General features: G+C 46.0%; 2 protein-coding genes and 1 non-coding gene across 5 annotated transcripts in view; all 3 read left to right on the top strand.

Annotated features, from left to right (window-relative positions):
- The window catches only part of LOC100216577 (uncharacterized), a 28,848-nt gene extending 18,085 nt beyond the window's left edge, over positions 1-10,763 (top strand). For 2 of the 3 annotated variants that reach the window (XM_035959393.1, NM_001362443.1), the window contains exons 10-25: positions 5,104-5,254; positions 5,327-5,392; positions 5,554-5,742; positions 6,180-6,320; positions 6,412-6,486; positions 6,594-6,767; positions 6,880-6,971; positions 7,055-7,171; positions 7,513-7,627; positions 7,842-7,913; positions 8,220-8,416; positions 8,503-8,596; positions 8,704-8,810; positions 9,022-9,166; positions 9,676-9,769; positions 10,161-10,763. In XM_035959393.1, coding sequence (XP_035815286.1) covers positions 5,104-5,254; positions 5,327-5,392; positions 5,554-5,742; positions 6,180-6,320; positions 6,412-6,486; positions 6,594-6,767; positions 6,880-6,971; positions 7,055-7,171; positions 7,513-7,627; positions 7,842-7,913; positions 8,220-8,416; positions 8,503-8,596; positions 8,704-8,810; positions 9,022-9,166; positions 9,676-9,769; positions 10,161-10,180 — 1,849 coding nt within the window. In that variant the 3' untranslated portion in view covers positions 10,181-10,763. The remainder of the gene's footprint in view (positions 1-5,103; positions 5,255-5,326; positions 5,393-5,553; positions 5,743-6,179; positions 6,321-6,411; positions 6,487-6,593; positions 6,768-6,879; positions 6,972-7,054; positions 7,172-7,512; positions 7,628-7,841; positions 7,914-8,219; positions 8,417-8,502; positions 8,597-8,703; positions 8,811-9,021; positions 9,167-9,675; positions 9,770-10,160) is intronic. The other variant, XM_035959392.1, reaches the window with a different exon arrangement.
- A 487-nt stretch (positions 10,764-11,250) lies between these two features.
- TRNAG-GCC (transfer RNA glycine (anticodon GCC)) lies at positions 11,251-11,321 on the top strand. The gene has a single exon. It is a non-coding gene; the product is annotated as a tRNA-Gly (tRNA).
- A 2,750-nt stretch (positions 11,322-14,071) lies between these two features.
- Positions 14,072-16,128, top strand: LOC103631128 (anthocyanidin 3-O-glucoside 6''-O-acyltransferase). The gene has a single exon (XM_020539811.1). The coding sequence runs from the start codon at positions 14,149-14,151 to the stop codon at positions 15,544-15,546; it is 1,398 nt and encodes a 465-aa protein (XP_020395400.1). The 5' UTR covers positions 14,072-14,148; the 3' UTR covers positions 15,547-16,128.
- The last annotated feature ends 288 nt before the right edge of the window (positions 16,129-16,416 follow it).

The following is a 16,416-nucleotide window of genomic DNA, read 5'->3' as shown; positions in this document are numbered from 1 at the left end:
GTTTGCGAAGGTATTTCTCTTATGACCTTCGTCCCAGACTCATTATTTCCCGAAGGGGACATAATGCTTCGAAGGACGAAGGACTTTAACACTTAACACTTTTTATGTTGCCTTGTTCTTAACTCTTAGCATCTGAGAACAAGTCCCCAACATGGACATATAGCAACAAATAGGTAGTGTCAGAACCACGGTGGAAGACAAAAAGTGAAGTGTCCGACTTGGCTTCAACAAACCCAATGGAGAGCAAGTATGTGGCAAACCGACTGAACCATGCACGAGGAGCCTACTTCAACCCGTAGAGGGACTTGTTCAATCGGTAAACAAAATCTGGATGTGTGGGGTCTTCAAATCCGGACGACTGAGCACAGTATACCGTCTTGGATAGAGTGCCATGCAGAAAAACATTCTTCACATAAAGCTAGTGCACGGGCCAGTGCTAGAGAGAACTGTGCGAACTATAGTTGGCTTTACCACATGACTGAATGTCTCTGAGAAATCCACACCTGAGCGTTGGGTAAATCTTGAAGAACCCATCGCGTCTTGTACCACTCCAGTGTCCCGTCTGCATGAAATTTGTGCTTGAAGACCCATTTTCCTGTCGCCACGTTGGCATGAGGTGGTCGAGGTACGAGGTCCCAAATATGATTCTCCAGAAGAGCATCATGCTCCTCCATGGCGGTGCGCCAACTCGGGTTAGCGAGGCCACCACGATAGGTCTTGGGCATCGGGGAGAGGTGCGCATCATGGAACAGGGCTGGAATGAGACCGTGTTTGGCCCGTGTCGCCATTGGGTGCAAGTTGGTCACTGTATGGACATCAACCGCACTCTTGGGTAGCGACGGTGGAGGGGATAACGTTGGTGCTGTTGTTGGAGTGGTTCGGTCGCCACACGTTCCCGACGTGTGTATACGTTGATGATGACGCGCGCTGGGGCCTGGAGAGACGGGAATCCCGACGGAGTACCGCACATGGTGGTGCCTAGCGACGAAGCAACATGTGATGATGACGTTGCCGCACATGGCGCGGGAGAGGACGTCGTCGAGGCCATGCGTGGCGCGAAGATCGTCGAGTCCACGCATGGCGTGGAGGAGGTCAGACCGCGTTGTCCTAGTGGGACGTACAGTGCGAGCGTCGACACATGAGGCGGCACCGTGGTGTCTGCTGACACTCCAGGATCCCTGGGAAGAGTTCCTACAGGAAAAAGCTTGTGTTCATCAAAGATGACATGCCTGGAAATGATGATGCGATTTGAGGAGAGATCAAGGCAGCGATATCCTTTGTGATGGTGGGAATAGCCAAGGAAGACACATAGGGCAGACCTGGGAGCGAGTTTGTGGGGGGCTGTGGTGGACAGGTTGGGATAACATTTGCAGCCGAAAACTCGAAGATGGTCATACACCAGTGGAGTGCCGTGCAAAGCAAGATGCGGCGTAGAGAAGGCAAGGGTCTTGGTTGGCAAATGTTGATCAGCCCGGTCACGGTGGAGAGGGCCTTGACCCAATAGGAAGGAGGTATGGACGTCTGGAACAGTAGAGAACGAACAACATTATTGATGGACCAATAGGAAGAAATGGATTTGGGTGGCAGAAGTGGTGGGGAGGATGGCCTGGCATCCGATACTAGATGTTATGGCTGTAAGCAACAGGACTCTTACTCTCATCGAGAGGATGACACTGACATCGTGTAGTGTGAGAAAATAAACAGAAAATCGCCCCAACCCATAGTTTCATCCTCTCGATGAGAATAAGAGTCCCGTTGCTTACAATTGGTATCAGAGTCAGGTTGTCTTGTAGCCTAAACATCTCTTGGTCATCTCCTTCCCGCGTCTCTCCCTATACTCAGTCGGCAACAAGAGCTCCAACGGCTCCTTCCTCTCTTGCTCGGGCGAGCAGCCTTACATCTGAGAGAGCCTCTTCCACACGCAGTGACCCCTCACTAGCACACCACGTCTCTACGCTCGAGTGCGCGGCGCCAGCAGGAGGCTGAGGTCGCCGCGACACAAGACCGCGAGCGAGCAGCAGCGGCTGCTGCAGCGACAGCAGCGAGGGCAGCACGACTAGCGGCTGCGGAACTGGCAGCAGCGAGAGCGGAAGTAGAAGCAGTGGAGGCGGCAGATGCTGCCCGTGCGACTGCAGCAGAGCTCGAGGCTCTGTGCGGCAGTAGCGCCGGCAGCTCCATTTCCGGCGATGGCAGCACCAACGACGAACTTAGGCTGGCAAGGGAGGCAGCGCAAGAGCAGGCGGCTCAATGGGCAGCCGCGCAACCCCATTGGGGCGCTTGCGGCGGCAGCAACCTAGATAGGCGCAGACGTGCTAACGTCGCTCCGGGCGAGAACACACGCGGCGGTAGCCCAGATGGGCGCGGACGCGCCGACGGTGCACCTGGTAGCGGTGGACGGGTCGACGGAGATCGCGACTTCTAAAGGCGGCGCGACTCTCCCTCCCCGGATCGGTACCATGGTCACCGTGGGGTCCAGGCCGTGGTCAGGGAAATCGGTCCCGGCGGTGGGTGGCATACCCTCACCAAGACCAACTACGTCGAGTGGGCCGCAGTGATGAGGGTATGGCTCCAGGTTCGCCACATGTGGGAAGCAGTTCGTTACGGCGACGTTGACTACTATGAGGTTTGACGGGCGCTAGATGCCCTCATTGCTGCAGTCCCGTCCGAGATGCAGTTTTCGCTTTCCCAGAAGCGGACTGCCAAGGAAGCATGTGACGCCATCGCTGCGACCCGCATCGGCAGCGACCGTGCCGCAAGATCACACTGCAGGCACTTCACAAGGAGTGGGAGAACCTGGCCTTCAAGTCAGGTGAGGATGTTGATGACTTTGCTCTTCGCCTCAATACTGTTGCAGAAGATGGTGCAGTTCGGCGACGACACCTACGATGAGGAGAGAGCCGTCGAGAAGCTCTTCCGTTGCATCCACGAGAAGTATAAGCAGATCGCTCACTGAATTGAGTCTCTGCTAGACCTCTCCACGATGACAATTGAAGAAGCGATTGGTCATCTCAAGGTCGTCGACGGCGACGAACCACAAGCCCTCTCTGGGCCTATCACCATCGGCGGAAAGCTACATCTCACTCGGGAGCAGTGGGAGGCCTGCCAGGGTGACAAGAAGGGGGGAGTCCTCCTTGACACGGGGCCGCAAACGCGGCAAGCCAAGCAAGGTGCGCGGAGGCGCCCAGGACGGGGCACGAGGACAAGCTGAGGGTGCTGCCTGCGGAGGCGCCCAAGGTGGCGCCATCGGCAACAAGAAGCCGACACGAGATAACGACTGTCACAACTGTGGCAAGCTTGGCCACTAGGCCAGGGAATGTCGACAGCCACGGCGCGGCCAGGCCAACGTCGCACGGGCGGAGGCGGAGGGGGAAGCTCTGCTCCTAGCACACGCAAGCATCGAGCTACCTCCAGCGGCACCGACTGCAGCGACACTCCTCCACCTTGATGAGTCGAAAGCACGCGCTTTCCACGGCGACGGCTCCAGCAACGACATGATCGAAGGATGGTGACTCGACACCGACGCCACTCATCACATGACCGACCGACGGGAGTTCTTCACCGAGCTCGACTCTAGCGTCTGAGGCTCCGTCAAGTTTGGGGACGCCTCCAGCGTAGAGATCAAGGGCGCCAGCTCAGTTGTATTCACCGCAGCGTCTGGTGAGCACATGCTACTCATCGGAGTCTACTACATCCCTGCGTTGAGGAACTCTATCATCAACTTGGGACAGCTGGATGAGAACGGTTCGCGCGTGGAGGTCGAGCAAGGAATCATGAGGATCTGGGACCCCTCTCGTCGCCTTCTTGCCAAGGTACGCAGGAGTCCAAATCGGCTTTGATACCAATTGTAAGCAACAAGACTCTTACTCTCATCGAGATGATGATACTATGGCATTGTGTAGTGTTTGAGAAAATAAACAGAAAATCGCTCCAACCCATAGTGTCATCCTCTCGATGAGAGTACGAGTCTCGTTGCTTACAATGGTCCTAGTTCATAAGGGGATAAACAGCGCTGGGAAGATAGCCGGGCGTAGTCGGCTTGGGGGAGACTAGAGTATTAGAGAGGTCGGGGACTAATTCTTCTTCACTGATTGATTTCCCCTTAAGGAGGTACAATCCATCCTTATATAGATAGGAAGACTTGGCCCCCAAGTAACTAACTCAATCTTATCTAATATAATCCCATGTAACTAACTCAATCTTATCTAATCTAATCCCAAGTAACTAACTAAATCTTATCTAATCTAATCCCAAGTAACTAACTCAGTCTTATCTAATCTAATCTTTATCCACTAATCCTAATCCTGATCCTATCCGTATGGGCCTCCATGCTCTGGGTTGCCACCCCATGACAGGCTGAGATTTTTGGTATCTAGTAGGTCCTATCCTATGTAGTTGCCTATTGGCCTACTATATATTTTCCAGTGTTTAAAAAACATCATTAAACACTTGTAACACGCTTTAGCGTAAAACAGAGCCCTAGCGCGCCGCCAAGGCTATATGTGTCCAATTAAACTTGGGGCGAGCCGACAGACTCCTGGATGGTGAAGAAAACAAGAGAAGGGACAGGGTTAGGACTTAGGACCTGTGTCCATGTCGCTTGATTTTGCATGTCATCTACTTGATTTTGCATCCTCTGCTTTCAGCCTTGCCTCATGCACACGAATGGAAGAACCAGACATGGTTGCCCACAAGCGGAGCGGAGCAGAGGTAGTGCACCATGGAGCAGAGAGCGGATGGGGCTGGGGGTACGGGAGCAGAAGGAGCAGGGTGCATGGGAAGTGGAAGGTGCTGCTGTTGCGTGATGGCAGCGTTTGGGTGGGAATAGATGGTGCTGGCTGTTAGGGCATCAGTAGGAGATGTAGTGCTTAGATGGGCTAGTGGGCTTTCCTAAGACAATGGGCCAAGTGAGCTGTATAAACATAACTCTTTATCTCTCATTTAATCTTTCATATGCAGCTATATATATCCTCATACGTATCTATTGTGTCACTGAAACATAAACATTTAATCTCATTTAATCACGAGTGGCCTAGCACCTAGCATTTTTTGCAACCTTGGCATTTCCTAATGCTGAAACAAGTATACTATTTTGTTACTGTCTAGGATGGTGATTGGTTATGACGAGGGGGCCATTATGATAAAAATGGGCCGTGAAGTACCTATAGCAAGTATGGATACCGGTGGGAAAATCATTTGGGCGAAACATAATGAAATACAAACTGTAAATATTAAGACAGTCGGTGCAGGCTTTGAGGTATGTCGGTCTATTTCAGCATAAAATTAAATAATTTAGCAAGCACTTAACAGCTTGCATTTTGCAAATCAGGTCACAGACGGAGAGAGATTACCGTTGGCTGTAAAAGAGTTAGGAAGCTGTGATTTGTACCCACAGGTACTTTTGGATGCTGATGTGTTCTTTGTATTTTAAAACTTGTTACTATTGTAGGTTTATAGTGTGGTTTTTAAGTGGACATCTTTTCGTTTTATTATTTGGTGGTGCTCATTTTGTGTGGCGTATAATCTGATTGTGATTAATTATTTTTGGTTGGTCAGAGCTTGAAGCATAATCCTAATGGACGGTTCGTTGTTGTATGTGGAGATGGTGAGTACATAATTTATACTGCCCTGGCCTGGAGGAATAGGTCATTTGGATCTGCACTGGAATTTGTTTGGTCATCAGAAGGAGAATATGCAATTAGGGAAAGTACATCAAGAATAAAGATTTTCAGTAAATCATTTCAGGTATTCTAGTTTAGTTTATTGTTTCTCTCTCTATCAGATGCAAGTTTCTCATTTCTTCCATAATTACGTAAACCTTACCTCTGGTTTGGCATCTGTAAACATGCATCCTTTACTCCTTTAGTATTCAGTTGACTCTACTAGCTTTCTTTTCTTTCATCACATGTTCTTTTGATCGGTGGATGTTTTTGGATAAAATTCTACTTGTACACTTTGATTTCTGCAGCAAGTTTTTCCCATGATTTGTTACTAAGGCTTACAATTCATAGGAGATTGCTTTTTGCATGCCCCTTGCCTGCTCGCCTTTATTAACCATATCACTTCTCTAGGAGTTGTAGAAGCAAATGTGAAGTTTCTGATCTAGCCATATTTCACAAAAAGCACATTCTAATCTTTTGGTATTCTCATTGTCCTGTGACTTAAATTATCTGATTTTTCAGGAGAAGAAAACTATCCGCCCTTCATTTTCAGCAGAGCGTATTTTTGGTGGGGTATTGTTGGCAATGTGTTCTAGTGATTTCATCTGCTTTTATGACTGGGTTGATTGTAGACTAATACGCCGAATCGATGTGAATGTTAAGGTGAATCAAGTATTATTTTTTCTTGGGTGGAAATTTTGTATGTAAAATGTATGAGTTTACTATTAACCTTTTCTTTATCATGCATTTATAGAACGTTTACTGGGCTGATAGTGGTGACCTAGTTGCAATAGCAAGTGATACATCATTCTACATCCTCAAGTACAATGTAAGATATTGTATCGTCAAATGATTATTATCTTGTTTCTTTTTCCTTTTACCCACCTTGTGATGCATGGCGTTATAAACAAAATGACTATGATATGTGCTTTTTAGAGAGATGTTGTTGCTTCTTATCTAGAAGGTGGAAAGCCTGTGGATGAAGGTGTCGAAGATGCTTTTGAGCTGCTTCACGAGGTCAATGAGCGAGTGAGAACTGGAATTTGGGTTGGAGACTGCTTTATCTATAACAACTCGTTGTGGCGCCTAAATTATTGTGTTGGTGGTGAGGTAAAAATAGTCTACTCCTTGAAAACGTTTTCTTCTGTTTAAGTTCTCTATATGGCCACTTTGTGAGTCACGACTTCAATTGTTTACACAGTTATAAGCTTTGTACTTACAGGTCACTACAATGTATCATTTGGATCGCCCTATGTACCTATTGGGATATCTTGCGAACCAAAGTCGAGTTTATCTTATTGACAAGGAGTTTAAGTGCGCTTTCTCTAAAACAATGTTTCCTTTCTTTTGTAACATCTGCTGTTAATTTCTGTGACTAACATATAAGCTTGATACAGTATCATTGGGTACACATTACTTCTGAGTTTGATTGAGTACAAGACCCTTGTGATGCGTGGGGATTTGGAACATGCAAATGAAATTTTATCATCCATACCAAAGGCACAATACAATAGGTTTGTTCCAAAATGTAAACTGATTTTTTTCTACGCTCTTTTCTCTCTCTAATTTATCTTTGCTTTTAGATCCGTTTTCTATTTCGTAACGGCAGATTATATGTTAAATTGATGTATATAGTAGTGTCACTTAACTGTTCTGATGTATGCCATATCTAAATAGACTCCTTTAATGGTATATTTATGTTGTAAAAAATAAATATTGTTTTTTTCTTGTGTATGTTCATAATTTACTGACTTAGTATACTTAGTTTTCTCCACCCTTTTTGTGTATTTTGGCCAACATCATTTAGAGTCTGTACTCTTTTAACCTCGGTTCTTGTTTCTCTTTCATATGGCAGTGTTGCTCATTTTTTGGAATCTAGAGGTATGTTGGAAGAGGCTCTTGAGATAGCCACGGATGCTGACTACAAGTTTGACCTAGCTGTGCAGCTTGGAAAATTAGATGTTGCAAAGGTACTGATTATATTGTCACTGATTTTCTTTCTCCAAATATCATAGACTATTTTGAGGTATTGTATACTGCATTGCTACAAAATTACAAAGTAACATACTCCCTCCGTTCTTTTTTATTTGTCGCGGTTTAGTTCAAAAATGAGCTAGCGGGCGACAAATATTCGAGAACGGATGTAGTATATTATAAGACCTCTCATTCCTATTTACTGTTCAGGCTATCGTCATAGAAGCACAGAGTGAATCTAAATGGAAGCAGTTGGGTGAACTCGCCATGTCCACAGGCAAGGTTGGTTTGTGAACCTTACGGAAGTTTGTATTTGGCATTTAAATAACTACATTGCTAGGAAATAAGTTTTTGAGGATGGAATACCTTTTCTACAGTGTGACATTTATTCTTTTGTGATCAAACAGTTTTGGTTTAGGGCCTTTTATCTTCTCAAAACTTCAACTGAACATGTTTTTCTGGCTAGAACTCTCCATGTGAATGGGAATGATGTCAATTGAGACATGACCTAAATCGAACATATCCTATCTGTACTAGCTTGTGAATGATAACTTATTGGTGTGGGTATGCCATAACTCTACCTTGCAGCTAGAGATGGCGGAGGAATGCCTTCTTCAAGCGAAGGATTTAAGTGGCTTGTTGCTATTGTACTCATCTCTTGGAGATGCTGAAGGAATTGAAAAGCTTGCTTCTTTGGCAAAAGAACATGGAAAAAACAATGTTGCTTTCCTCTGCCTTTTCATGCTTGGTAAAGTGGAAGATTGCATACAGTTGCTTGTAGACAGGTAAGTCTTGTTTGCTGTGATTAAATCCTTGTTCTGGTGCTGTTCCTTTGAGAGCTAAACATTATCTTCTGTATTCGGCACTGCAGTAGCCGTATACCTGAAGCTGCACTAATGGCGCGATCGTATCTTCCTAGCAAAGTACCAGAAATAGTAGCAATTTGGAGAAACGACCTCAGTAAAGTAATTTCTTAATGTTCTCATCTTAGTCTTCTTTCTGAAAAGTGTGGTGCCATTAGAAAAAAATGCATGCTATTATCTTATTCTTTTTTTCTGTACCTTGTATGCAGATTAATCCAAAAGCTGCAGAGTCTCTGGCAGATCCTTCTGAATATCCAAATTTATTTGAAGACTGGCAGGTTGCTCTAACTGTAGAAAAAAGCGTTGCTTCTCAGAGGTACACATTATCACACGAACTACTATGTTTTGTTCTAGAATATTGCTTACCAGAAGCAAAAAAAAAAAAACATTGAATCACAGAAACTGCTTATTGGTCCCAAAGAGTAACGTCACCAATATTCTATTGCATCTGCTCTGAATCCTAAGTCCTGACCACCTCACAGTTTTTGATTAATTAAAATTTTGCAATAACATGTGTCTATGTGCAGGGATCATTATCCTCCTGCTGACCAATACTTGAATCATGCTGAGAAGTCAGGCATGATTCTTGTGGAAGCTTTCAAAAGGATGCAGGTCATTGAGCATGAGGAACCTGAAGATGCAGCTGAGGAAAATGGAGAACCTGATCAACAGGTATCTCATGTGCATTCTGCTTCTTACTGTCTATTTTGAACTATGCACTATGGTGCTCTTTTGGAAACCTGATATATTTACAGATCCATTTTCACATCGGCCCATTCCTTATGTCAAAACTTGACCTGCGGGGGTAAGACAGCCCCCGAGTATTGTATTAAGAAGACCTTTTCACACAGGTCGAGAAAACCCCGAATCCCTGCCCCACCCATGCACAGCGGCATTGAAGCCCATGTGAGAACGACCGCGACTGGGGCTGAGCCTTAGACCTGTGCTTTGGCGTGGGACAGATGAGATGATTCTTTTAATCACACCCTGAAACCCGCTCCCATGGGGAGTAGAACTCAGGACCCGAGGAGTGCTACTTAGACCACCTAACCAATTCAGCTAGAGGCCCTTTCGCGCCCATTCCTTATGTCTTGATTGATATGCAATTATTTCATCATTTCTCGTTGATGATGACTGTAATTTCTGTTAGCTTTTGGAGTAATGAATATAATTGTTCTTAGGCATCGGAAGAGAAGGAAATGCATAACACAGATGATGCTGATGAACATGAAGAGACAGTTTCAGTAAATGGGAACGAGGGTGAGGAACAGCAGGGTACGGACAATGAATGAGCTTTCTCTGCCTAGAATTCTTCGGCAAATGTGGAAACCCCAAGTTGTGGCCTTTGAGTCTTTGAGTTTTAGTACAATTAAATTCATTGTCTTCCTCAAAGTTTGGGTAGCCAACCCAATTTATCTCAATGCACACTATTGGCAATTATTCGGGAGATAAAATTGCAACAATAGATTACCATATCGACAATCAACCTCCCTCGTTTGACCTTTATAATCGATCTGCTTATTACAAATATTCTGATCTAGTTTTGTGGACGATAGTGTCACTGGATTGCTTAGTAACCTTGAAAATATTAGATGTCTTCTGAAAATACAATGCAGTTTTAGCTACCTTCTTTATTATTAATTACTACTTGTTTTGCTCCTTGCAGTGCTAACTGAACATGAATAGGGGCCGAGGGAAGCACAACGCATTGGCTGCAAATGTTATTTTTTCCCGAGGGTAACAAATGTGGCCCCCAGTTTTACCCTGAAGCACCGGAAACTGGTGATGCTTGTGGCCATTGGAGGCCACCTGATGCTTGTCCGATCTTTCTGAGTGAACCCCAAGCTTGACATATTGATGCTTGCTACACTTTTGGTGTCGATATGCTTCTTCTGCCAACAACATAGGCAATTCTTTCTTCTCGGATCATCTGCGGACCCGATTTCTATGCGCTCGAACCAATGAACTGGGTGGGGACTGTGGAGCCATTTTGTGATGAATAGTTCGAATAATCAGTATAGAGGTACGTTGTAAGATATGCCAGATTACCATAGCCATCGAATTCTCCTAGGAGATGACAGTTTTTGTTAGCCATTCATTGTAATGATGTTACTTGATAAGGAAGGTTACGTGTAGTATATGATTGCGGTTGCGGGCCGAGGGTTTTGCCCATGTTATACTTATATATAGTGGTATCAATCCATCGGATCGGAGGCTCTCGTCTACTGATGCCTAATCAATGCCGATGACTGCGAGAATTCAATGCCTAGATATGCAGTGTAACAGTGTCTCGCTGCACACCTATTCATCGTTTCAAACCATGGTCCATGGAATTTATTTTGATGCTGGAATGCTGCGGCATGTACAACTGACATGTGTGCTGTGCCCTCGCTTGGCCGCGGCGCCTTTTTATCGGGGTAGGGAGGTGTGTTTGGATCACATTCACGCGTACGGAGCACGTCGACGAGTGAACCAACACAAAGGCAAGAGAAATTAATTTGTCTCGTCTATTATAATTCTTATTATCATTAATTGGGTATATAGATAACTAGGCTGCCTTCACTTTTGGAGTTGTTGGGCTCGTGAAAAATTATTACTTGTCCAGGCGCGAGATCGCCATGGACGCCGCCTACGGGAGAGGCAGATGGGGCCTGGGGAGCGAGAGCGGGGTCACTGGACCCAGAGACTGGTGATCGCCGAAACCGGTGCTGAGAAATTTAGTTTTATAAATACAACAACAATTTTAAACATTCACAGCACCAGTGGTCTAGTGGTAGAATAGTACCCTGCCACGGTACAGACCCGGGTTCGATTCCCGGCTGGTGCATCTTCTTCAATTTTTTTGGTAATTTTATTTATTTATATTTGCAGATGTTAATATAAAAGAATTCGTTAGGATGAAATGACTGTCTATCTGCATGCATGTAACAACCTTGTTAAGATCTGTACCTTGTAGGAATGTTTTGTATAGACATATTCTGACGTCAGTTAAACATATAAAAAGTACTATGGTTGCAACCACCATACTATGGTCTTCTCTGCACCTAGTAGGAATATTTTGTAAGAACGCTTTTCCCAATATGCATGCTGATCCACAACAAGATTATCTGAACTAGATACGATGTTGAGTCCATATAATTTCTTTTAACCCTTGCATTGTGCGTTCCAAACTGCTGTGACACATGTCAGTTGTCCTATGGCCATAGCATCTTAGAGGTTATTTGCACTCCAAAGTATTGTATATATACTGTTGTTATATGGAAGTACCTACACTTGTTTTTTGCTTCCAACAATTCTATACATATATCAGTATGCAGTAACAAAAGAAAAAACTAGCACTAGCTACCAACTACAGGTTCCTTCATCTTGTTCATGCAAAGCAAGTCGTTATTGAGATCAATCCACGATCATCAACTCATGTCTCATTTGTCGTTTGCCAAATATGCTTGCTTTTCACAGATGCTATAATATCCACAACATAGAAGTCATGTCATCAACTCCATTTGTATTGTTTTTTTTGCTTGAACTAGATTGTTTTCATAATCTTCTAGCACAACAATACATGTTTTTTGCCTTCATTTGAACAATATATGGAATACCATCAGGTTTGCCTTCTTCTTAAGCCTTTAGTACACTTATCATTATATAATCTTCAAATGTATGTAATATACTCATTTTTTCTGTTCAACACTTATCAAATCCATTCTACCTTCAATTGTGTTGGCACTCAAAATGCCAAAACTCATTAATGGGTCAGATGCACTTTCATTGATGCTTATGAGCTCTATGCCGCTAGTGGGTATGTGTTTACTATTGGAGATGGAGCGGTGTCACGGTGGTCTTGCAAACAAACAATATTGATGAGGTCAACCATTGAAGCAGAGCTTACTGCTTTGGGTACAACTTTTGTAGAGGCAAAATGGTTGTATGAGCTATTGTTGGAATTATCAATGGTTGAAAAACCAATACCGACTATCCTTATGAATTGTGATACCCAAATGGTAATTATGAAGGTGATCAATGCTAAGGATAGTGCAAAGTCAACAAGACATTCTAAAATACACATGAAGTCTATCAGGAAATTGGGGAACTCTCGAGTAGCTATAACTTATGTTCAATGAAAAACCTATTAGATCCCTATACAAAAGGGCTATCACGAAATGTGCAAAAACACATCAAGGGAGATGGGTATGAGGTCCAGGTGAATTTATAATAGCAGGAACCAACCTTTTTACCAGAGATCCCATGACTAAGGATATATGGATAACAAGTTACTGGTAAACTTAAGAGAGTAATCTATAACACTCTTTAAGTGAAGATGTAATACTCTCTGAGTTTTGAGGCATTGTAAGGTAGGTTGGTGAACGCCTTAGTGTGTTCTATTGGCTTTAACAAACAAATATGTTGTCCTATAGAGCATTCTTTAAACAACATGCCTATATGAACCTAACTATACAACATCACAGTGTGTGAAACATTGGTGATCTCTAGCAATCTCATGAGTAGACAAGGAATTACAACATATATGCTTCATTCATGAGGAAGGATACATGCAACCAAGTACTAGTTTGACTTTGAGTGAAACTCGTTCGCATAAAACTTGCAATTCAAGGCATAGTCCATTATTCAAGTTATGGATGGGTGTAGCTTGAACCTCTAGGAAAAAGTTCAACTTAAGTGTCTACTTAAATATCCATTTTGAGATATGGTATGATCATGCACAAGGACAGGGCCAATAAGTTTTTTGGAAGCGCTCTTCGTGTGATTGCTCCTAACCTCTGTAATGGGTCATCATCCATCCAAGTTGGATGTCGAGCGCTTTCTCTATCATTTATCGATGTCAATGTAACACTGACATCAATGCCATATCCCACGGTAAACAAAATGTGCATGCCTTGTGATAATGTGATGCAATTTGTTTTTGCAGTATGGCTGGTGTCTTAGATCATGATATTGTTTGTTATGTCATTGTTCATGCTATTTAATTTAACTAGTACATTGGAGCTTCATATGGTAGCATCTAAGTTTGTCATGATTTATGTAATTATGTTCTTGTTTTATTTTTAAAATTTTCTATTTTCTCAACACAAAATTCATAAATAACTTTTTTTATGCATCGATGAATACTGATTTGTCAACTATTATCTGAGCTATTAGATTTGACTAAAGCATGGTACCTTACCATGTTAATTTTTTGATGGGTTGATCCTAAAACATAAGAATTTTGAGTTTTTCCTAAATGAGACTATTTCAAGTCTTCTAAGTTAATTTATAGAGATGAGTATTGTCATCTATTTATTATCAGATACATTATGAAATATAGTTATAATTATGTATATACGAAGACGAAGAGAATAGCAACAAAATTGACTGGAAACTGGAGGCACTGCTTCCATTTGTCTTTGTTAGGCACGAAAAGTGTTGGGATAATGTGTCTTCTTGGAGCGATCGGTCAGTCTCCCGCAATGAGTCCATCCATGCTTGCCAAATGGTAGTATTCTAGCTTCCACATTTTGTATTCTAGAAAATTGCCAAATGGTAGTACTCTAGACAATTGCCAGCTTCGACATCGTCTAGGAACCGTAGGATTATAAAACAAACTACTGAGCAGCAGCCAGCAGGCAGTGATCAAACAATGCAAGCTTGATCAAACCATGAGGTCCCGGGTGCGAATTCTCGCCGTCACCCATGTGGCTCCAGCCCCAGCAGAGGTCCTCTCCAACGACGGCCATGTCAAGCTATCGTTCACGGACGCCTTATTCGTCAACAGGGTGCCCATGCAGCGGCTCTTCTTCTACGAGGGCCCCGACGTGCCGCCCTTCCAGTCCCTCGTCCGCTCCTTGAAATCCTCCCTCGCCGCCGTGCTCCCCGTCTTCCGACCCCTCGCCGGAAAGCTCACGCACCGCGCCTCGACGGGCGACGTCGTCGTGGACTGCACCCCGGCCGCGGTCTCGCCGGGCGTCAGGTTCGTCCAAGCCGAGTACGCCGGCAGCATCGACGACATGCGCCGTCTCGCCGTCGGCGACGAGCACCACACGGAGGCGTTGGTGCTGCTCGGGCCGGAGCTGAACGTGGCGCGCCTGCCGGCCCCGGTGCTCGCCGTGCAGGTCACGAGGCCCGCCATCGGGGTTGGGCGCGCCGTCGTGGTTGGGGTGTCCATCCACCACGCCGTCGCCGACGGCCACTCCTTGTGGCAGTTCATGAGAGTGTGGTCCGCAGCGTCTCGTGAGCCCGACCTGGTGGTGACACCGCCGCCGACATGGGATCGGGCGGCGATCCCGTACCCCAGAGCCGAGGAGGTGGCCCGCGAGTTCCTGCGCACGGTCGCGCCGGCGCTTCCCGTGGCAAGACCGCCGTCCATGTGTGCCCCACCGGACCAGCGGAGGAGAAGCTTCCTGCTCCGCGCCGAGGACATCAGGTCGGTGAAGCAGAGGATACTGGCCCAAAGCAAAGCCATCGGCGGCGGACACCTGGGCGCACTCCCAAGCACCTACGTCGCGGTGTCGTCGCTGGTGTGGACGTCCATCGTCCGCGCAAAGCCCCTAGACGACACCGCCGGCAGCGGCGACGCCTACTTCCTGGTGCCAGTGGACCTCCGCCGCCGCCTCGGCCCGGCGGTCGACGAGCGCTACTTCGGGAACTGCGTGGCGCCCTGCTTCGCGAGGGCCGCCGTGCGCCACCTGCGCGACGGCGGCGCCGGGCTGGGGCACGCCGCTGCGGCTATCAGCGAAGTGGTCCGCACGAAGCTCAAGGACCCGCTGGGCGGCGCGGAGCGCTGGCTCGAGGACTTCTTCCAGGTGCCCAAGGAGAGGCTCACCCACACGGGGTCGTCCAACAGGTTCATGGCGTACGAGACGGACTTCGGGTGGGGCAAGCCGAGCCGGGTGGAGCTCGTGTCGCTATTCACCAGGGGGCTGGTGCTGCTGCTGGGTGCGGAGGAGGGCGGCGTGCAAGTCACCGTGGCGCTCGACCATGCGCACATGGAGGACTTCGCAGCCAACTTGGGAGCGGGGACGGAGGTAAAGAAACAGGAGCAACGATTATATAGATGACCAATAAACACGAGAGACCGTATCTTATGCGTAAGGAGCGCCGATGCTCCCATGAGCAAAATCAATCCATACCACACCCTCCACATCCAACGGTGCTGCGTCAGGGGGGTTTTTGTAAAATATTCTTTGCAACTCTGTACATTTTACAAAAACCCCCTGACGCAGCACCAACGTTTTACAAAAACCCCCTGACGCAGCACCGTTGGATGTGGAGAGTGTGGTCTAGATTGATTTTGCTCATGGGAACAGCAGGGCTCCTTGCTCATAAGATACGGCGAGCCTCATGAGCCCGGCACACAACCCGCTATTTAGGTCAGATCTGAGTTTGACATAGCCCGGTTCTATCTAAGTCCGGTCCGGGTCTAGCCCGGCACGGGCGGCGTGCCGAACCCGTTTCGAGTTTTTGGCCTGCCGGGCTAGCCCGAGTATGGCCCGTTTCTGAACGGTCTAGGACTTGGCCGGTTTAATAAGAAAACATTACAAAAATAGCTCTATTTTTTATTTAAATTCTATCATTTATTTGAGTAATGTGTATTATTTGTAATATATGTTATTGTATTTAGTTATATCCTTCAATTATAATTTTATAAATGTGTTCAAATTTTTATAGTGGTCTAATTTTAAGCTAGATTTATGCGTTGGTGGGCTCGAGCCGGCACGATGTTCATTTTCGGGTCGGGCTTACCGGCCATCCCGTGCCTGGTTCGTTCGGTGAGTTGAGCCGCAGCCCGGCCCGGCCTGGATAATTAATCAGGCCTAACCGTGTCACGTTTAAGCGGGCTGTGCTTCAACGGGTCTGGGCCAGGCTGGGCCGGAATAGCCTGTTTGGACATCTCTAGTAACGACGAAGGTGTACTACACTTTTTAAAG

Source organism: Zea mays, chromosome 6 (genome assembly GCF_902167145.1).
Source record: "Zea mays cultivar B73 chromosome 6, Zm-B73-REFERENCE-NAM-5.0, whole genome shotgun sequence".
Classification (NCBI taxonomy): Eukaryota; Viridiplantae; Streptophyta; class Magnoliopsida; order Poales; family Poaceae; genus Zea; species Zea mays.
The sequence above is the reverse complement of the archived record's forward strand: the minus strand, read 5'-3'. Positions and strand labels throughout refer to the sequence as shown.